Source organism: Lutra lutra, chromosome 1, assembly GCF_902655055.1.
Source record: "Lutra lutra chromosome 1, mLutLut1.2, whole genome shotgun sequence".
NCBI lineage: Eukaryota > Metazoa > Chordata > Mammalia > Carnivora > Mustelidae > Lutra > Lutra lutra.
Genome location: NC_062278.1, coordinates 77,922,777 through 77,945,881, shown reverse-complemented (window position 1 = coordinate 77,945,881; position 23,105 = coordinate 77,922,777). Strand labels below are relative to the sequence as shown.

The window sequence follows — 23,105 nt, the reverse complement described above, 5'->3', positions numbered from 1 at the left end:
AATCCAGGGTCCTAGGATGGAGCCCCGAATTGCATCGGGCTCCCTGCTCAGTGGGAAGCCTGCTTCTCCCTCTCTCCCTCTCACTGTGTCTCTCTCTGTCAAATAAATAAAATCTTTAAAAACAATAAAATAAAATAAAAAACTCGTCTACCCAAAGTCTACATGAGGCGTCTGGGTGGCTCAGTCAGTTAAGTGGCTGCCTTCAGCTCAGGTCATGATCCCAGGGTCCTGGGATTGAGTTCCACTTCCGGCTCCCTGCTCAGTGGGGAGCCTGCTTCTCCCTCTCCCACTCCCTCTACCTCTTCCCCAGCTTGTACTTGCTCTCTTGCTCACTCACACTCTCGCTCTCAAATAAATAAAATCTTAAAAAATAAATAAAGTCCACATAAATTGCTTCCTGTGTGGAACGTTTAGGTCAAGATGTGCAAGGAACCACATTGCCATCCAAATAAAGGGAGAAACAGCACATGTGCAGCACACACCTGGTACAGTGTACCTGACACTGAAAGAACAGGGGGAAAGAATTATATACTTGGACATTAGCTCCAACATCGTGATTTCTAGAGAAGACCATAATTAAAACAATGTAAGAAAGACTTGATACCTTTTTTGCCAAAATAGCAAGTGGTTTATTTCCTGCTAAGTCAGAGAACCAACTATGAATTGCACTCTGGGATCGAGCAGTAACCAGCCAATAATTATCTTTAGCATTAACTTGTGGTTTCTTCTTTCCGGTGTCCTGGAAAGTGTTAAGCTTTAGTTTCTCAGCTAATATACTGCTGAAATAAGCTCCAATCTGTGGAAACGAGAGAAAAAAAGAAGTTGTTTGAAGACAGTATGTATGTTAGTAATGTATAGTAGTATTTTATTTTTGCTTTAGGAGAATATCTTTAAGCAGCCCATGAGAAAATAAAATGGCAATTTAAGTCCTTGAAGCCAAGAGTTGTGATTTCCTTATTCTAACATAATGCAAAAACTCCCACAGCATTTTTGTTCCACTATTAACAAGTGGTTCAAGGAAAAAAGAAGAGCCTTTGAAAATCTCTGAGAAGATGAAATTAATTACATCCTGAATAAATTTCAAGACAATGGGTTCTGCTTTAATCTTCAGCTGTACTTCTTTTTCAGACTACATCCACATTTGGAGAGAATGTTATTTCCTGAGAGGTGTTGCACACAAGAGCAGAAAGCCTAGTAATCACACAGTAATCATTCTTTTTCTGGTTTCATCTTAATAGCATATATTTTTTGGAAAGGAAAACTCTGTATTTATACTCAGTGCTTTTAAAAAGAGTTTAGAAAATTTATTTAAATGGAAAATTACAAACAGTTCAATTAAATTAAGTATTCAACATTTTTAACTGGACTGCCAATTTCTGGAGTACATAGGTTTCAAGAGAAAGCTAGTGTTACCTGCTCTGAATGGAATAAAGTAGCAAAGGGGGTTCCTGTGAATGTCTGCAGTATTTTCATATTAATCAAACTAAAGGAGGACAAAAGAGGAAGAAAGGCCGAAGAAGGAAAGGGATAAATAACTAAAAATTAAGGGAATCCACAGAAAACTTGTTGGAATATCCAAGAATCTACTTCACTCCCTGGGAATTGTTTACTAATATGATTGAAACAACAAGTAAGGTTAGCAGACAGTGACAACCATGATTAAAATAAAATACCTATCCTGGTGAAGCACAATAAGAATCACTACCTTAGTTACTGCTCATGAGTCAAGAAACAATTAGTGTGTAGATTGGAACACAGTTGTAAACAATTAGTCACGTTTATCTACCAGGGTAAAAAGCTAGTACACTTTTTCCTACTGTGAACGGGCATTCCTCAACCCTTGTGATTTATGGACAATAAAAAAAAAGTCTATTTGGTGTGTTTAATATAATACGGTAATAAAAAATTAGAATTAGGAAAAAAAGATCTGAGCTTTGTTTTTTTTTTCCCCCCAACAAACTTCATGGTGTGTTTTCTTAAGAAAATGTTAGCAAAATGTTTAAACAGGAACTAAATCAAATGCAAAAACTTAGCAAAACCAGTTGTTTAGGAAAAAGCAGCCAACAGCAAATTGTTTAATTTTAAATCTCTCAATCAATATTTGGTCTTTATACCAAGAACTTAAAACCCCTACTTACACCGATTGTTTAAATTTAAAAAGTCTCTTACTTGCAATTATATAGGAGTATTTTAATCATAATAAACAAAAGTATAAAGATTTTTTTAAAAGTAGTCAGCAATCTGCTATACAACTATAATTTTTGTATTTAATAACAATGGAACGTGTTACTGTATGTGCATTTTACATTCTAACAAACCTCGGGAACCACTGCACACTGCAAACCAAGTCAAAATTCCCTAATAAAAAGAGAAAGCAAAAAAACAAACAAAACAAAACAAAACATAACCATGCACTGAATTTTATATTCACATTATTCCAAACCTAAAAAAGTAAAGAGCTTCATTCCCCAAGTCCCAATGCCTACTTCTCCAAGTAACCACATTGGTTAGTTTCTTATGTCTTTTCCAGTGTTTCTTCGGTTGAATAACATACACAAACACGAATATATTACTTCTCTTTTTTACATGTATACCTCTTTGTGTACATTTAGTAAACGTCTGAGAGCCTTCTACATCTGTATACAGAGAATTTCTTGTTAACTTTCACAAATGTACTGTGTGGGTGTACCACATTGTATTTAATCAAACTCCTGTAACTGGACATTTGGAGTGTTTTCCCTAAACTTCTGCTATTACAAATCACATTAAAATGAATAACTTGTTTGTTATCTCACACATGTACAGCTACAGATTTCAGATAAATTTCCAGAATACAGATCGTACAATTCTATAATTTCAATCAGCATTGTTAAATTGTCCTCCATAAGCTTCATACCAATTTGCACTCCCTCAGACAAGGTAGGAGAGATAAAGTTTAATTTAAAACTTGTTTCCATCCAACCAAAGCGATTTTGAAAGTAATTCATTTCAGAAGAAAATGGAAAAAAGTTTAGGGACTACACTATAGTTCATGTATTCCATATTTATAAGCTCAAATTCCCTTCAGAAGGTTTGAATCCCTGAGTAAATCTCACAGGAAGGATCGGCAGCAGAAGCTGTAATGGGTGTTATTTCCATTTATTCAGTTATTTAAATTGACATAAAACTTGATACAACAGAACAATTTGGCAGCTCACATCAAGAGACACACAGCATTCGTACTGTTATGGGCTGAACTGTGTTCCCCCAAACTTCAGATGTTGAAGCCCTAATACCCAATGTGACTGTATTTGGAGACAGGGCCTTTAAAAAGGTTGAGGTCAACTGAGGTCATAAGGGCAGGGCTTAATCCAATGGACTGGTGTCCTTGTAAGAAGAAACACCCAATATACACACATCGAGAAAAGACCCTGTGAGGACAGAGCAAGAGGCCAGGCTTGCACAAGCCAAGGAATGAGCCCTCAGAAAAAACCAGACCTGCTGAAACCTTGATCTTGGAGTACCAGCCACCCTGACTGTGAGAAAATAAATTTTTTTCTCAGAAAATTAAACTTCTGTTGTTTAAGCCACCCAGTTTGTGGTATTTTGTTATGGCAGCCCAAACAGACTAAAATGCCTACTACCCAAGTAAGTATGCTTCTGAAAATTTATCCAAAAGAACATAAGCTATACATTCAAATATGACTATACCCTTTTCATAAATAACCATAAGAAGTTGGCAACAGGCTACTTGTTATATACCAACAGTTTCTAGTCATTACAGCATATAAATGATGGAATGTTATCGGTCCATTAATTATGAATATGAATACTTCAGCCTAAAGGAAAAGCACATACAAAATAATGCTACTTTAAAAAAAAAAAAGTAGGAAGACAAAAAAGTTTTGAAGATGGATGGCGGTGACAAGTTACAGAACGATATGAATGCACTTAATGCCAAAGAACTGTACATTTTAAAATGTTAAGGGGCACCTGCGTGGTTCAGCATCTGACTCTTGATCTCAGGGTCATGAGTTCAAGCCCTGTGTTAGGCTCCAATAAGTAAAATAAAATAAAATGGTAAAATGGTAAATTTCATATTACATATATTCTACCACAATTTAAAAAAAGAAAACCAGGGCGCCTGGGTGGCTCAGTGGGTTAAGCCGCTGCCTTCGGCTCAGGTCATGGTCTCAGGGTCCTGGGATCGAGTCCCGCATCGGGCTCTCTGCTCAGCAGGGAGCCTGCTTCCTCCTCTCTCTCTCTGCTTGCCTCTCTGTCTACTTGTGATCTCTGTCAAATAAATAAATAAAATCTTTAAAAAAAAAAAAAAAGAAAAACCAATTACAACATAGATATAATTATGGTTGTGATGTTAAAAAGTATATGAAAACTGGAAAAAACTAAAAATACTGTGGTTGATGGGGTTATCTGCAGAAAATGCATCTGTTTTCTTTCACATTGTTTATGTATTTCAGTTGATTAGCAAATTGTCGAGTATACTTGTGTTTATGTGTACATGTGCACACACAGATCTTAAATCATGCACAAATCTCTGACAGTGGTTACCTCTGGGGAAGGAGAGAAAGTATATTTGTTTGATTTTGTTTGTAAAATGCTTTCAATTTAATAAAAGTATTTTAATATTCAGAAAATAAAAATAACTCAAAAAGGAGGAGAAAAACCAAACCTTAAAAGAATACAAAAAGAGCAAATAATTCCACTTACATATTGATTATTAATATAACAACACAGTGAAGAGATTTAATTCAAGAAAAATTTTAACACAACATTCTGACTATATACTGTAATGAAAATTAGTCTAATGACAAAAAGTATAAAAGGAAAATTATAAATTTTCCATAGTAATTCTGTGCTTGGAGTAGCATTACTATAGTTTATTCTGGAACTTTTTTATGTGTATTGTAAGACAGTAAATAAATAAATATATCGAATTTACTTAAAGGGTCCTCACTTTGGGAGAAATGAGATACAAAGATGGAACAGGAAAGAGAAAAAAACCTGGGGTATTGGGTAAGCACAGGTAGATGGATGCAAGGAAGGAAGAAAAAGGAGAGAAAACAGGAGAAGAGAAGAAACAAACCTCTACGTTGTTTCCCATCTCTGTCCACTGAAAGGACCTAGAAGTTATGATACTCTGGTTGCAAGGAGCATGCCAAGTCTCCAGCCCTGGGCTGCCGCACAGAAAGAACATGAATCTGTAATATGTTATTGTATCAAAGGTAAGGAAGTCTCAAAGAATGATGGGGATGTCAAAAGCACCCAAGAAGTAGGTTAAAGGCGCCCCCTGGCCAAGTGAGAGATAATTTAAACATCAAAAAGAGAAAAGATGACACATCAAATTTTAAAGAGTCCTGGAGTTCAAAGTGGTACTAAAAAATGGGATGTCAGGGCACCTGGCTGGCACAGTGGGTTAAAGCCTCTGCCTTCGGCTCAGGTCATGATTCCAGGGTCCTGGGATCAAGCCCCACATCGGGCTCTCTGCTCGGCAGGAGCCTGCTTCCTCCTCTCTCTCTTTGTCTGCCTCACTGCCTACTTGTGATCTGTCAAATGAATAAATAAAATCTTTAAAAAAAAAAAAAATGGGATGTCAGGGCACCTGGCTGGCTCAGTGGGTAGAGCATCCAACTCTTGATCTCAGGGTCCTGAGTTGAAACCCCATATTGGGTGTGGAGATTACATTAAAAAAAGAAAAATGGAACTGTTTGGGGTACCTGGATGACTGAGTTGTGAAAGCATGCAACTCTTACTCTCAAGGTGGTGAGGAGTTCAAGCCCCACATCGGGCGTGGAGCCTACTTAAAACAAAATAATAAGGGACGCCTGGGTGGCTCAATTGGTTGGACGACTGCCTTCGGCTCAGGTCATGATCCTGGAGTCCCGCGATCGAGTCCCGCATCGGGCTCCCAGCTCCACGGGGAGTCTGCTTCTCTCTCTGACCTTCTCCTAGCTCATGCTCTCTCTCACTGTCTCTCTCTCAAATAAATAAATAAAATCTTTAAAAAAAAAAAAAAAACAAAATAATAAAAAATAGAAATAAATTTTTAAATGGGGTGTCATTTCACAAAAGAATGCCAACTAATAGATGTATGAGAAAGAACAACCAGAAAAGCAGCATTCTGCAACCACCAGAAAAATAACTCATTCAGCCAGCATTATCAATTGATGATACAATCACAAGATGAAATTGTATCGAAGAATAGCATATTCGTTTGGTCTCAAAGTATCACCCTACAGAGATTACTACAAGGAAAAGACAACTACTTTTACAATGTAAAGTGACAGCAGACACCACTTTCCATGATCAAATGTAGTACAACCAATAACAGGGCAAACTGGCACTGCATGTCTTCTGATATACAATATGGTCTTCTTGCCAAAAATATATAACCTGAATCTTATCATGAAAAAACAGTAAGACAAACCTAGAATGCAGGATTAGAATATAGGAAAATAACTGGGGGCGCCTGGGTTGCTCAATTGGCTGAGCATCTGCCTTTGGCTTGGGCCATAATCCCAGGGTACTGGAATCCAGTCCCAGATCAGGCTCCTTGCTCAGCAGGGACCCTGCTTCTTCTCCCTCTGTCCCTTGCCCTACTTGTGCTCACTCGCTCTCTCTCAAATAAAATCTTTAAAAAAAAAAATTTTTTTTTAAAGAAAAAAGACAACAGGACAGAAGCTCTGAAAGCCTCTCCTCCTCCCAAAAATAACAACATGAGCAAAGGTGGAGAGTAGTACTATTTACTGTACCAGATTACAATATATGAAAGAGAGGGACCTCTGGGTGGCTCAGCAGATTAAGCCTCTGCCTTTGGCTCAGGTCATGATCTCAGGGTCCTAGGATCAAGTCCCGCATCGGGCTCTCTGCTCAGCAGGGAGCCTGCTTCCTGCCCGCTCTCTGCCTGCAGCTCTGCCTACTTGTGATCTCTCCCTCTCTCTGTGTCAAATAAATACATAAAATATTTTTTAAAAAATAGATGAAAGAGACAGGACACCCAAATACAATGCATGATCCCTGATTGGGTCCTAGGGCAGGACCTTACACAAGATATTCTGGAGAATTCTGAATATGGATTGTGGTTTTAAATAACACTAATTTATCAACAGTCACTATCAAGGGTGTCACACACACTTTTTCAGAAGTTTTAGGAAACAGACAATTTGCATTACCTTTGATGGGTTAATTACAATATTTCTGGCTGAGCCATGTTCATCTCCAGTAAAGGCTGGCTGATTGTTGAAGCCTTGCTTTACATTCACAGCAGTAAGTTCATCCTGTTCAAGAAAAGGTTATCAATTAATGAGAGAGACATAAAAGCTCTAACTCTACCCAGCATACTGCAGGCTGAGTAATGACAGACTATGCTATACTTTGTGGAAGAGAACTATTGAAAACACACCAAAGAGAGCAGAAACTGAAGATTTAAAACCAATACACAGGGGCACCTGAGTGGCTCAGTCGGTTAAGCATCTGCCTTCAACTCAGGTCATGATCCCAGGGTTCTGGGATGCAGTCCTACATTGGGCTCCTTGCTCCATGGGGAGCCTGGTTCTCCCTCTGCCTGCCACTTCCCCCTACTTGTGTGCTCTGGACTCTCTGACAAATAAAATCTTAAACAAATAAGTAAACAAATAAAATCAATACACAAATGTACAGAGATATAAAAATAAATGTGGCAAAATATTAACAACTGTTAACTTGAATATAGGGCATGTGGGTACTCATTATACTGTTCTCTCATTCTGTTAAGTTTAAAATTTTTAACTAATAAGTTGGGAAAAGTAAAAAATGAGCTAAAATCCCCCCCACACGCACAAACATAAAGTCACAGAATTTGTAAACTAGAATTGTTTCTAGAGATCCCATGGTTGGGCTCTCCCTTCCCTGCCAGCCCCTATACACATCCCCATTTTATGTTCAAGAAAAATGGCTCACTCCACTTATCCATGACCCCACAGCAAGTTAAAGACAGAAATGAAGGGTTCATAAGCACAAGCTTTGTGATAACCACAGCACCATGACCAACAGCATCTGAAGGGAAGTATAGGGCTTGCAAAATTCTTCCATACACCTTGGCTCACTTGATCTTTACCAAATTCTAAGGTAAATGTACACATGTATCTTCACGCCCATTTACAGATCAGAAAAATGAGGCTCACTAAGCCAGCACAGTAACGGGACAGAGCCAGCACTGAAATCCAGTCTTCTCAACCCAAGACTAGGAAGAGAAATTTCCATAACTCCATGCCACCAAAGTACAAATGCCATATGAAAATGTAGTCTAAAAATACATAGCTACAACTCATACCTCCTTAAAAACATCTCCTACTGGATAGATACAGGATAACTTTTCTTCCCAAGGTCACAACACATCAGAAATAGCCCAAGGCTTTAAAAAAAAAAAAAAAAAGACCTTGCCCTGTGCAAATCATTCAGCTATGGAACTAAATCAGAGTTCTTAAAATATAGACTTGAAAGAATACAAGGGAAAGGTTTGAGTAAATGAAGCTACCTTCTGTTCCCCATCACTCTAAGCCAAGAAAAGGTTTAGTAACTGCTGGGGTAATGCTGCTCACAGCACAAGAATAAGAATATATACCTCGTCTTCATAAGTAATTGCTGCAAGTGTAAACTGAAGAAAGGAAAAAAAAAGCAAATAATCAAAATCACTGCTGTGATTAAGCAGGAAGCCTGAGGACAAAATAGTTTATGACATATAAGCACCTGAAAGGTCAGCCTGGATGAGAGCCAAGGTCTCCTGGAGACGTGCCATGTAACTTTACTTAATTGTGTGTGTACTCTACCTAAAATCTTGGCAAGCCACTGTTTTGGCAAGCTTTCAAAAAGACCCCGCTACGGGAAGTTTAGCTCTATGATAATCAAGTCTCCTCCAAGCACGAAGGTCACTGAAATCGTGACCTGCACAGAAAATGAGTTGCATACACCTATCAACACATCTCAAACTGCTCCCACATTTTCAAACCAATTATTTGAAAATCTAGGGCAAAATGACATAATGCATATTTGAAGTCAGAAAGGTGTTAGTCAACTTAAAGCGAGTGAGCTAACAAAATTTCTGTAGTCTCGGAGTCTCAGAAAGAAGAGGGACAAATGGGATCAGACAGGGAAAGGGATGAGAAAATTGAATTGTTATCTTTGATTCACCATCAGAGTATTACAAGAAACATTAATTGAGTAACAGCATACGTTTTTACTAAAAATACGTTCTGGCCTAATCAAGAGGAATCGCGTGAGGCTTTCAGGACCAGTTAGTCCCATTTCGTGCTGCTGCACTTTCTGTTCTAAAGGTACTCTAACTCGGCAGCTCAGCATACCAATGGCTAACCTCCAGCCTGGCAAGCCGGGCCCTGCAAATACGGGCACGCCTACACGCAATGCAGACACCCTCCTCGGAAGGAAAAGAACATGGAACCATGGTTACTTATTTGTCGACCACATCAGATTTTCCTCACACTAAGATCCACACAGGTACTACTAGAAGCCTTGAGTTGTGAGAAATTTATCTTGTATTCTAAACTGCACGAAAATACATCCAGAATCCGACCCCCCTTCCCACCACCACCAATGGCCTCTCCAGGTCAGGGCCCCCGCCATCATCTCATGTTTGGACACTGCAATGGCTCCTACCTGGTTTTCTTGCTTCTACCATTACCCCACCGAAAGCCATTTTCAATGCAGCAGCCACAGGGAGATTTTTTTAGAAAACTTAAGATCAGTTTTCTGCCTGGGTGGCTCAGTGGGTTAAGCCTCTGCCTTCAGCTCAGGTCATGATCTCAGGGTCCTGGGATCGAATCCCACATCAGGCTCTCTGCTAGGCAGGGAGCCTGCTTCCTCCTCTCGCGCTCTCTCTTTCTCTCTCTCTCTCTACTTGTGATCTCTGTCAAATAAATAAAATCTTTATTAAAAAAAAAAAAAAAACAAGATCATGTTATTCCTTCTCAAAACCTGCATTAACTTCTCAACTTAAAGTAAAAGCAAGGTCCTATGATGTCCTACAAGGCCCTGTGTGATCCAGCCCCTATTACCTTTTTTACCTCATTCCTAACCACACTTGCCCTTAGCTGGCTCTACTCCAGCCACAATGGTCTCCTTGCAGTTCCCCCAAGCAAGCCTGCTGGATGGCCTCAAGCCTCAGGGCCTTTGGACTGTCTGTTCTCTCAGCCTAGTTTGTTTTCCCTTGGTATTCATGGCCAACTACATAACCACCTGAAGTCTTTGCTCAAATTTCATATTCTCAATGAGAAATCTGATGACCTTATTTACAAGTGGACTGCTCACCCTGTTCTCTTCACCCCCAGCATTCCTAATCTTCCAATAATCCATAGCACTTATCACCTAAAATGCCCTGTACTTACAATGTAAGGATTGTCTGTTTCACCCACTAGAACATAAGGCCCATGAAACCAAGGATCTTTATTTCGTTCAGAGACACATGCCAAGTACATAGAGCAGTGCCTGGCACAAAGCACACATAGGTATTCAATAAATATTTGTTGAAAAAATAAGGGGCTCAGTCAGTAGAGTGTGGACTCTTAGTCTCAAGCCATGAGTTCAAGCCCCACATTGGGCATGGAGCCTACTTAGGGGAAAAAAAAGAAAAAAAGAAAAGAAAACAAATAAGTGAATGATAACCTGTTTTGAACAATTAGCATAATAAACATCCTGAATTACTTTCCCTTGACTTTGGGGTCTATAATTCCATTTGTATTTATGATAAATCTTCCTAATCACGCAGCAGTGGCTCTCACCCCACCTACCCAAAGCACCATCCTGGTGGAGGGGGGGAGGAAATATATATATTATATATATATATATATATATTACAATACCTTTACCTGAGTTGGAAACGAAATTTCATAAACAGTAACTGTCCAATACCAATATTTTCTTAAAAAATCAATATAATGGGGGCACCTGGGTGGCTGAGTGGGTTGAGCCTCTGCCTTTGGCTCAGGTCATGATCTCAAGGTCCTGGGATCGAGCTCTGCATCTGGCTCTCTGTTTAGAGGGAGCCTGCTTCCCCCTCTCTCTCTGCCTGCCTCTCTGCCTACTTGTGATCTCTGTCAAATAAATAAATAAAATCTTTTTTTTTTTAAATCAATATAATGCCCTTACTCTAAAATGTTTTTCTGAAGTAAGTTATAACACAGGTACTTGAATATGCTCAGGCATACAACACTAGACCTTCACCATTCAAAGCTCACTCCACTGGCCAGCAGCCAGCAGCAGTGGCATCATGTAGGGCTTGTTGAAAATGCAAAATCTCAATCACAATGCAAATGCAAATCCCCCAATCACACATTCTGCAGTGCAACAAATCCCCAGGTAATTCATGGCACTTTAAACTTTGAGAAGTGGGGCCCTAGGAAAAGAAGAAATTGTTGTTTTGTTCCTTGAATCACCACAGTGAAGTAACTACAAATGCAGGCGTCATTTGTGTTCTATTGCCATTTTGAATGGCCAGAACAGGGACGCCTGGGTAGCTCAGTCAGTTAAGTGTCTGCCTTCTGACTCAGGTCATGAGTTCAGGGTCCTGGGATGGAGCCCCAGACCTTCATCAGGCTCCCAGCTCAGCAGGGAGTCCGCTTCTCCCTCTGCCTGCCTCTCCCCTGTGCTCAAACCCATGCTCTGTCTCTATCAAGTAAATAAATAAAATCTTCAAAAAAAAAAAAAAATGGCCAGAACAGCATGATACAACTTTTCTGAAAAGGTCAATTCTTAGTAAAGTTTCAAACTAATAAAATAAATCTCCACATATATTAATACTAAGTTATAGTCCTCAGAAACACAGTATATAGTAAATGTATGTTAAAATCCTGCCCAAAAAAGTACTTTGAGATCATATGTAAACAGATTCCCACCTGGAATAGAAAGGGAAAATAATGAGATTTAGATGGTCCAGTGGCACATGTGACAGCCCAGTGGGATGCTCAAGTTTCCCTTGAGCCGGACTGTCCACTCTGAGTCCACCTAGCACACGTGCGCTTCCCCACTAAACGGTCCTGGCACTGCAAACACGGCAACAACTGACACTGCCCCCATAGGCTTCCACACCACTCCGACTGGGCACCGAGACGAGAGGGCTGCCTTTACCCTCGAAAGGCCTGCCCCTGCCACGGGACCGGGAAGCTCTGCGTTTAGGAAACCCTGAGTTTCACAATTCAGTGTCAGCAAGAGCCCTGCCCGTGGTGGGACACAGCACAGTGGATGTGCGGGTCCAGCGGTCCACCCACCACCTTGAGGACTCAGACTGGGATACGGACACTCGGCTACCGGTGCAGGCAAGGCTGGAGGAGCACTTGCTGGAAATGCACATAGGAGGGACATGAGAGGGTGTGTGAGAGTTCAGAGTCTGCAATCAGACTGTCCAAATGTGAAGCTCCAGCTGCAGGAACAGGGGCTCTACCCAACCTTCGGGACCGTTCCTGTCCTTCAGTGTCCTCACCTGATAAGAGAGGGACAGCTCCACATCCCAGCTGAGGAAATAAGGCAGAGAGCTTAACCACCCCAAGATCATATGGTAGTAAAGGACTCCAAAGACCCACCATGCTATATGAAAACAGCCAGCCATTACTACTAGTGTTATCGCTTCTGTCCCATTTCTGGCTCAGGAAAGGAACAGATAGCCTGAAGGTGCAGTAAGCACTCAGATGTACACAGCGTCCATTTCAGGAACTGAAAAGACCTGGCCTTAGGAGGGGCTTTTTAGACATTTGCCGGCATCAGAATCCCCTGAAGGGTTAGTAAAAACACAGCTTCCTGGGCCCCACCCCCATAATTTCCAATTCAGTAGGTCTGGGGTGGGGCCGGAAAATTTGAATTTCTAACAACTTACCAAGTATTGCAGATCTAGGGACCACACACTGAGAACCACTAATAGAAAGATCTGGAGTTTGTGGCTTTCTAGAAAACCAGGGCTTCCAGGCCCAGCATCAGTGTTTACTCACCATCAGGAGGAAGTTGTATGTCCAAAAAAAGACTGGTCAGAATTCTCTGCCACATCTCCCTTCCCTCACCACAAAGGCACAAATACAAAGCTACACACACACACACACACACACACACACATAGATAGATAGATAGATATATATATATATATATATATATATATATATATATATATATATATCTATCTATCTCCTGGAAGGAAACCAGTGCATGAAGTTTCCTCTTTCACTCCTTTAGCTTCTCACAGACCTGCAATGAATAAAAACACCAAGGCCACCGTCGATTACATCAGGAAGCAAACAGCCAAAACAGAAGCTTCAAAGTCACTTGCATTCGAGGTTTACTGATACAAAATGTCATGTCAGCTTCCTAGAGAAACTAAGGGAAAGGGAATAAAACTCAAAGCATCACAATCAAAATAAGCAGCCTGATAGTTTATTTCCAAAAGTTTCTGAAAAGGGTGTTGGGCTAGAATTTAAACAATGACTTAAAAGTAAGATTCAAATTCCAGGGTATTTACTATCATTTAGCCAGTATTTCTCAACCTCTGCTAATGCACCAACAGACCCATTTAAAAATATATATATATATATTCTCTCTGACCTGAGGATGTCTGTAGACCCCAAATGGGGAAAATAGGCCAGGACGGTGAGAGTTCACAGCATTCAGCAGCAATGAGAGGCGGAACAAGAAGTAATGTGTGTTACACAAACTCAAACTTTTATGATGCTTTGCTCTGAAGGCCTTTGCCAAATCTAATCAGGCAAAAATAGAAGGGAGAGAGTCCAGATTTTGGAACAGCATGCCTCTAAAATCCCCAAGCCAGAATCCGTATAGGACACAAATAGCTACCTCTCGCACTAGCCTTGAACCTCTTCAAAGATTTTTCTAAATAAGAGGATAACCACCAAAATTCTCACAATGGCTCTTACTGAGATTTCAACTAGCTCTACCACCCCTAGTCAATGATTCTTACAAAAAAACCATCAGCTGCTACTTTGCCCATCTGCAAAGGTGGGACAACTAAAACCCCAAAAACTTAGGGGCACACCCACCATTAATCAGGGTCTCATTCTCAGGCTTATATTCTGGGCACTAGATCAGCAGTGCCAACTCTGTTCCAGTAAAAGGACTCCTTAGTAAAAGGTTGAAGAATTTCACATTGTACCATGTGGGGAATAAAAAAAAGAAGTAACTGTTGGGGGGGAGGGGGGCACCCATGAATTCAGAGAGTTTTAAATGTAGGGCAAATTTTGTGTACACATGTGTGACACCTAATAATTACTCAGCCAAGAGACAATGCTGGCTAAGAATATAAATTCAGTCCTCACCTGGTAGCCTTGGGCAGCAGCACACCAGACCAAAGTGCGTATGGATTTCAACAGGTTTAACACAGAACTGGTCCCAAAGCAACCTCAACATGGAGAAAGAAGGACTCTCCTCACACCTCTTGTCATTGGTTTCTACTAAAATAGTAAGCCTTAAAGCAATTTTCAGGAGACAGGTACCCAGAGACAAACAAAATCCTAGAAATTGTCCCATGTTCATACAGAAGGCCAGGGTTCACTCTGCATTTTTATATTCTATACTAACACAAAAATTGGAACTTCAGGGCCTTGGGTGAAATCCAAATGCCTCCATAAACCTCACACATTTACCTTGAACTATGTTCAGAGAATAATCTTGTGTTTTGGATCACTTTCAAAGCAATCTTTTAATTTCAATAAAATGTTTCACGGGGAAAGTGAAAAACAAACATGCTAGTTTGGAAACTGGGTAAGTAGGCTCCTTCTCATTCAAGAGAAAAAAAAAAGAAGTGTCCCCTGGAGGGCTCAGTTAATTGAGCGACTGACTCTTGGTTTCAGCTCAGGTCATGATCTCAGAGTCCTAAGATGGAGCCCCCAGTTCGGCTCTGCTCTCAGGCAGGGTCTGCTTGAAGATTCTCCCCCTCTGCCCGCCCCCCACTTGTGCAAGTGCTCTCAAAGAGGGAGACAGTGAGGAGGAAGGGAAGGAAAGAAGGGAGGGAGGGAATCCCTCAGTGGCTCAGCTGGTTAAGCATCCAATTCTTAATTTCAGCTCTGGTCATGATTTCAGGATTGTGAGATTGAGCCCCACATGGGGCTCCATGCTCAGCGTGGAGTCTGCTTGAGATTCTCTCCCCCTCTGATCCTCCCCCTGCTCGTGCTCATTCTCTCTAAATAAATGAGTAAATAATAAAATCTTAGAAAGAAAGGAAGGTAGGTAGGTAAGTTGGTCGGTGGGCCTGTCGGTCAGTCGGTAACTCATGACAATTTTCAATGACCTTTTCAAAAGCAGAAAATGCATGCAAACACATACACAGATGCACACATGCGCAAGCACACATACTAAAGCTCCCCCAGACTTCTCATCTAACCCACAGAACACATGCAGACATGCCTTATCTCTTCAGTCACCTACTAGTGCCTAACACACTAACTCAATGTCTGTTCAATGAATTGGACAAAAATGTCCACCAGGAATGACAATGCCACAGAAATAGAAAAATGTCCTTTGCCAGTCAGGCAGACAAGTTAGCTATGGTCTAACCCACACAAAATTTTAAAAAACAGCTTTAAAACTATTTTTCCTAGCCTTGCCCAACTCTCCCTGAAAAGAGCATTCTCCCAGACCCCTGAGGACGTCTGCAGATCCCAGTTTGAGAAATGAAGCTGTGATAATCCCCAGCATGGATATATTTAATGGTCTTTAGGCAACACCTAGAGTTGGCAGATACAAATGACCCAGAAGATAGGGAAATAATCTTTTTCTCCTCATCCCTAACCAATTCTATCCACAGGTCTGTCAAAACATGTCTCATATCTATTCCTTTAAAATATGACAGTTGCCTCTCTAAACTGTGGCTACAGCCATCACAGTGGGCCTGGCTACTGCTACTCATGTATTTCCCTTCCTCTGTTTAGTTTCTACCTGAATCCATCCTGCCCACAGGCCCTGATGAATCTTCCTCAAACAAGTGTTCTTTTCTGCCCTCCCTTATTCACAAGCCTCAGAAGATTTTCCACGTAGTTCCTTCTGTTCCCCAGAAGGGGCTAAAGAATGGAAGCATCTAACACCACCCCCTCCAAACCCTCAGGGACATCTGCAGGCCTTCTCTCCACCTAACTGTGGCTTCAAATCACAACACAATTACCTCAGAGAGGCGTTAAATGCCTTGAACAATCAAGCTCCTCCTCTCAGTCTCACTTCCATCCTCACACTGATTTGGGTTTGAATGCAGAGCCCTTACCTGTGATGGGGAACAAGGTAACTGACCTCTCTGTACCTCAGTTGCTTCCTTTGAAATGAGGCAAGAATAACTCACAGGGTTGAGGTTATATAAGATAAAATGTACAAAGAGTTTAGCACAGTGCCTGGCCCGTATTACGTGCCCTATAAATGTTGGCTATGGTTATAAAAACTTAGAGCTATATTTTATTTTTATATTTTAACTCATTTAATCTACTTGACTATTATACTCTTCCCCACATAAGTCATCTTTTCAGCCTCGGAGCCTTACGTAATGCCTTTCCCATCCCCTGGAGTACATTATCATGAAATCTTTCGCCTTATTCAAACCACAACTCAGGGCTCCCCTTCATTCAATCAACAAATAAATAAATATACAACATTGTGCTAAGTACTGGGGACTCCATAGTGAGCAAATTACAAGCGATAAATGTCCCCAAAGAGAACCTCCACCTGCTCAGGATGCACATAATAGGGCCTTAACAGTCTCAGAAATCAGACAAGAATTCCCTGAAGAAGGGGCCTTTGAGCTGAGCTCTGTCTGAGAAGTAGGAGTTAGCTGAGTTAAGAGGAGGACCATATAATGGTAAGGGTGACAATTTGCATGAAGTGGTACAGTATTAACTCTACGACTATGAAAAGCTAAGGACATGTATTATACTTCCTAGAACAATCACCAAAAACAAAACAAAACAAAACCTCACAACATAAAGAGGTATAACTAAAATATCAATAGGTAAATTAAAATTATAATAAATAATTTAATAATCCAAAAGAAAGTGGGACACAGGAAAAAAAATAAAATGTTATACCTAAATCCAACCATATCAAATTATTAATGAAATGATAATTAAAATTTAATGGACTAGGGGTGCCTGGGTGGCTCAGTGGGTTAAGCCTCTGCCTTCAGCTCAGGTCATGGTTTCAGGGTCCTGGGATCAAGCCCTGCATTGGGCAGGGAGCCTGCTTCCCCACCCCCTCCACCTCTGCCTGCCTCTCTGCCTCCTTGTGATCTCTCTGTCAAATAAATAAATAAAATCCTTAAAAAAAAAAAAATTTAATGGAATAAGATTCCAATGAGAGGACAGGGGCTGTCAGATACATAAAAAAGCAAAACCCCATGGAAGCAGCCCAAGTGTCCATTGACTGATGAATGGATAAAGTTGATGTGGGATAGACAGATAGAAGGAATGGAATATTACTCAGCCATTAAAAAAAGAATGAAATCTTGCCACTTTCAATGACATGGATGGCATCAGAAAGAATAATGCTAAACAAAGTAAATCAGTCAGAGTAAGACAAATACCATTTGATTTCATTCATATGTGGAATTTAAGTTACAAAGCGAATGAACAAAGGAGGTAGAAAAAAAGAGGAAGAGAGGGAGACAAACCAAGAAACAGACCCTTGACCATAGAGAACTGAGCGTCACCAGAAGGGGGGCGGGTGTTGGGTGAAATAGGTGATGGATTAAGGAGTGAACTTGTGATGAGCACCAGCTGTTGCACAGAAGTGCTAACTCGCTATGTTGTAAAACTGCAACTAAAAGTACACTAGATAGTAACTCACTGGAATTTAAAATCTTTAAAAAACAAAGCAAACCCCAACTATCTGGTTCACTTCTGTAAAGATGGACACCTGGCTGGTTCAGGCAGGAGAGTATGTGGTGCTTAATGTTGGAGTTGGAAGTCTTGCCCCACATTGGGCATAGAATTCACTAAAAATAATAATAAAATAAAAAATAAACAAAAATAACTTAAAAAATAAATGTAAAGACAATAAGTTGACAGTAAATAGATGGAAAAAGATAAATAAATACCATGCAAACAATGAGCCTAAAAGAGCTTGAGTGGCTATATTAATATTGGACAAAGTAGAATTCAAGATTAAAAGCATTATCAAAGATAAAGTAGGAAGAATCATAATGATAAAAGGATCAATGCATCAGAAAGGCATAGCAATCATGGAATCATGGGCATACGTGTGCCTAACAAGAGGGATAGGAACAGCATGTATAAAGCCTATGGGGCTGGGAAAATGAAAGAATGCTATCATGCAGAAGCAGAAAGGACTCATTTGTGACGAGAAGCTGAGCTATGGGTGGGGACAGATCACACAGGTTATTATGAACCAAGTGAAGGACTTCGGTCTTTATCCTAAGAATAGTAAAGGTTTTTATGCAGAGGTGACATCATCCCATCTGAATAGGTCTGCAGTGTGTATAACCAATGGGAGGGGGTTAGATTAAACGGGAGACTGCAGGGCAAAGGGACTGGAACTAGTAAGCAGACTCTCCCCTAAGAGTCAGGACATCAGATAATGGTAGCTAGGACCAAGATGGTGGTGACAGGGGTAGAGAAGGAAGGTAGAGAGAAGAGAGGAAATAAAAGGTAAAAAGGAAATAAAAACGGCTACTTAGGAGGGCTACGTAACTGGACTTCTTGTTGAAATGTTGGATGAAATGACAAAGAATGAGATTATCAAAAAAGAAAATCCCCCACATTTCTGGGATGGCAATATTTCTTAAGAGAGGGTAAGCAGGGCTGGGGGTTGCGGGGTGGAAGGAAGAAGAGCAGGTCACAAGTTCAGTTTTAAACTCAAGTATGGGGGCGCCTGGGTGGCTCAGCAGGTTAAAGCCTCTGCCTTCGGCTCAGGTCATGATCCCAGGGTACTGGGATTGAGCCCCACATCGGGCTCTCTGCTCAGCATGGAGCCTGCTTCCTCCTGCCTGCCTCTCTGCCTACTTGTGATCTCTGTCTGTCAAATAAATAAATAAAATCTTTAAAAATAAATAAACAAACTCAAGTTTGAAGGAGGAAAAGAGACACAATATTTTGATAGGCACTTAAATATACCAGTCTAGAATGCAGAGAAGTCTTGGCTGGTGCTGTAAGGTTGAGTTGTCTGCATGTAGGTAGTAACTGAGGCCTGGGGGTGCGGCCGAGAGCACCTAAGGAGAGAGAAAGTGAGAAAACAGTGGTTCTGATTTAGTGGCAGGTAGGGAAGGAAAACCCTTCAAGGAGACATGTCATCACCAAAGAGAGAAGGAAACCAGCAATGCTGTATCAGAAGCTGAGAGAAGACACTGCTTCACCAACAGAGAGATCAATATGAGTAAGTGCCACTGGGAACGTGGCTGTCACTTGTGACCTCAGTGAGGGGTGTCTAGGTAGAATGATAAAGGCAGAAGCCAGACTGGAATGACCAGAGGAAGAAGTGACAGTGAGCACACAAGATACTTTTGGAGAAAAAAGAGATAGTTTGGAGAAAAAGGAGGAGGAAAGAAATGGGAAAATGGGGCCATGGGGTAGAGGGAGATCTAAGATGGGAGGGCCTTGCGCATGTTTTAATGGCACCAGAAAGAATCCGATAGAAGATTTAACAGGAGAAAAGCAAGATGGCTGCTAGCTTGAGGTTCCTAGAAAAACAGAAAAGGGACACCTAGGGTCTCCTGAGCCAGGACCCAGAAGCCGAAGTCCAGTCCCAGACCAACCAGGGATGTGTGGAGGACGATCCAGGGACAGGTCCTGTAGGCGCACTGTTACAGGTGGACTCGTGTACCCGAAGATATATCAGTCCTAACCCTGTACCAGTGCATATGGCATTATTTGGAAATAGGGTCTTTGCAGATATACCTGAGTTAAGATGAGGCATAAAGAATGAGGGTAGGTCCGAATCCAGTACAGCCGGCCGGTGTCCTTACAGGAGAAAGGATGGAGGCCAGAAAGAGGCAGAAACACAGGAATGCCTGGACTACCAGAAGCTGCAGAAAACAAGGGGCTTCCAGGTGCGGACCTGCCTTAAGAAGGACTTCTAGCCTCCAGAACAGTTAGAGAATAAATTGCCATTGTGTGAAGCCATCCACTTCGTGATATTGTTACAGCAGCCCTGGGAAACGAAAAGATACATACATGCAGGGAAAGCGGAAAGGGAAGAGCTGCTCTATTCCTCATGGCAAGATTACCCTCCAACATCAGGATCCAAGCCTCTTGGAAGCATCAAGAGGACCACCAGTCCAGAGTCTACAATAGTTGAGAAGATTCTACAACAGTATCACTGGGCTCTGGATAAGTGGACACGCAGGCCAGCCTCCCACACCACAGAAATAGGGACTGATTAATTTGGATCTCTTCTAATTAAGGTGTCATATAATACCTGAGAAGTTTAAAAAAAAAAAGAAGGGGAAGGTCCCCCATTGTTGCCAAAATGTGCCAGGGCCTCCTGAGAGGGCCAAGGGAGGAACCAAACTGACTTAAGGGAGCAAGACTCCCCTAAAAGGCAACCTAGCACTTCCCCCACCCCCACCACCATCTCCAACACCAGGGCCACATTTGCATCAAAGCCACATCTGAAACTCAGCTCTTTACATCCACCGGCATCTACATGGCTATTAATATTCACCCCATCCAAACCCACCTGCAGGCCATCAATCAGAAACTGGGGGGACCAGGGGAGCTCAACACAAAACAGCAAGTCCTTCACACAGAGAAGGAGGCCAAAAGGGAAAACAAGAAATCACGGACAGAATGCTAGCACTCGCTGCCATGAAGCAGCTTATTCGTGGTCATCTTCATAACCAAGTGGCTTGGACACGAAGGGCCCTCATTTTACAAAGTGAGAAACTGGGGCTCAGAGTTAGGTTAAGTGGCCATGTGAGGATCAGGCCCCCAGTAGACACAATGTGTTCCCCAAAACAATGAGACCTTCGGAGAGACCAGTGTGGGTCAACAAAACTACATTGGAATCCCGGCTCCCATTCCTGTGAAAGGGATGTAACTGCACCCACCTCACAAGCCCTTTTTCTTTTTCCTTTTTAAAGATTTTTAGTTATTTATTTAGACAGATCACAAGTAGGCAGAGAGGCAGGCAGAGAGAGAGAGGAGGAAGCAGGCTCCCCACTGAGCAGAGCCCAATGCAGAGCTGGATCCTAGGACCCTGGGATCATGACCTGAGCCGAAGGCAGAGGCTTTAACCCACTGAACCACCCAGGTGCGCCCTCACACGCCCATTTTAAAGAAAAGGTGAAAATCATGTGAGGCACTGAGCACAGTAACAGATACATACATTTTTTTAAAGATTTTATTATTTTTAAGTACTCTCTACACCTAGCATGGGGCTCAAACTCACAAATCCCGAGACCAAAAGACACACTCCACTGACTGAGCCCAGCCAGGCACCCCTTAAACTAAGCCTTTTAAAAATCAAATCATCCTCATTATAATTACAGGTCCTTTGTACAGCCAGCATATTTAGGCCCAAATCATATACATGACCAGGTACTCAGGAACTCTCCAAGCAAATAGATGGAAACGTCCACCAAGGAGTTGAATACATGCAGTTTCTAGAGATGTCAATTCCCCGTAACAGCCCTCATCCTATCTACCCAACAGTGGCCTGGTGAGACAGGAAGTCCCACCTCATTTTAAAGTGGGAGGGACGCCTGGGTGGCTCACCTCATGATCACGGAGTTCCAGAATCAAACCCCAGATCAGGCTCCCTGCTCAGCAAGGAGTCTGCTTCTCCCTCTCCATCTGCCCCTCCTCCTGCTCCATCTCTCTCACTCTCTCAAATAAATAAAATCCTTAAAAAAAAAAAAGTAGGAGAGTCTTTGATTCAAATTATATCTAAATACACTTAACATTTATTCCCCTCTTATCTAAATAATTGTATCCATTAATTCATATTCAAATCAAATTCAAATGCATGTCATCTTCCAATATGAAACACCTGGATGTAGCTCTCAGAAAAACTAAGAAAACTGCCAAAGAAGAATACTTGACTTTTAGATTTGCATAATTATAAAGGAGGAAAAGTAATGCGTCCAGCAGTCTAGCCCACCCAGAATTGTATTTAAGGCAGCTTCAAAAGACAGTTTTCTCTTCAGAGCCCCCATTGCTCAGGTAAGTCAGTCCTATACCATTCCCGCACTGCATTCACATCTCAGGTAAACTCATCCTGTAAATCATATTTTTCACTTAGTACTGGAATCTGCCTCCCGCTGCGCTAGGCAACTTGAGGGCAGAGAACATAAACATAAGCCACGGTTTCTGTTCTCTGAAGTTAACTGTCCAGTGAAGCAACTCACACCTACCCCCTAACCTGACTTATTTTGTTTATCCCTCTGTCTCACACCTAATCACACCACTGACCCCATGTTAGGCACACATCTGGAAGAAGGAACGTTGTGCAATTTCTACCAAAGGAACTGCTAATTCATAAAAAGGAAAATGTATTGAGTGAGACAGATCAAATGGGTGTAGGAAAAATCAGGTGAAACTGTAGATCACCCTTCCTGCCTGGAAGAGAAAGGAGAGAGACTGGGAGTTTCCCTTTTCTGTTGGTAATGGTGGCAATTTTGTTCCTTTGTTTTGGGTCAATTACTGGGAAACAAGCTAAACTTTGAGCCAAGAAGACAATCGTCCACCTCTGCAAGTGTTGTCTGAAAGCTAACCTCTGCTAACATCTCTCAGACTCTACCCTTTTTACTTTTTAGGAGGCTTGCTCATCCCCACCTCTTCCAAGGAGCTTAGCCAACCATCCAAGCAATTCTGGTGATTAAGCACCACCGAAGCGGCCTAGGAAGAGGTGAAAACAGGTACAGAAGGTAAGACCTAAAGCATGGGACACGCAGTATAAGCTAAAGCCCCTCCAAGACCTTCTGGCCAGTCCAGGCTGGAAGTCACAGGGTGAATGTGGAGGAGAGTCTTAGGGTTCAGTCCCCTCAGCAATCAAGTCATTCTAGATAGCCATCCCATCACTGAGACAGCACAAAAATATGTTACATGGAGGTCCTCGAGCAACAGGACCTAGCATCCTGGCTGTCCCAGCTGGGTGTCCGAGAAATCAGAGCATTTTCCACAGTCCTCTCG

At 41.6% G+C, this 23,105-nt stretch overlaps 1 protein-coding gene across 7 annotated transcripts in view; it reads right to left on the bottom strand.

Annotated features, from left to right (window-relative positions):
• MED12L (mediator complex subunit 12L) overlaps window positions 1-23,105 on the bottom strand; it is a 333,058-nt gene that overhangs the window by 291,823 nt on the left and 18,130 nt on the right. For all 7 annotated transcript variants that reach the window (XM_047727957.1, XM_047727948.1, XM_047727968.1 and 4 more), the window contains exons 3-4: window positions 7,170-7,274; window positions 605-796 (exon numbers count right to left, since the gene is read on the bottom strand). In XM_047727957.1, the coding sequence (XP_047583913.1) occupies window positions 605-796; window positions 7,170-7,274 (297 nt within the window). The remainder of the gene's footprint in view (window positions 1-604; window positions 797-7,169; window positions 7,275-23,105) is intronic.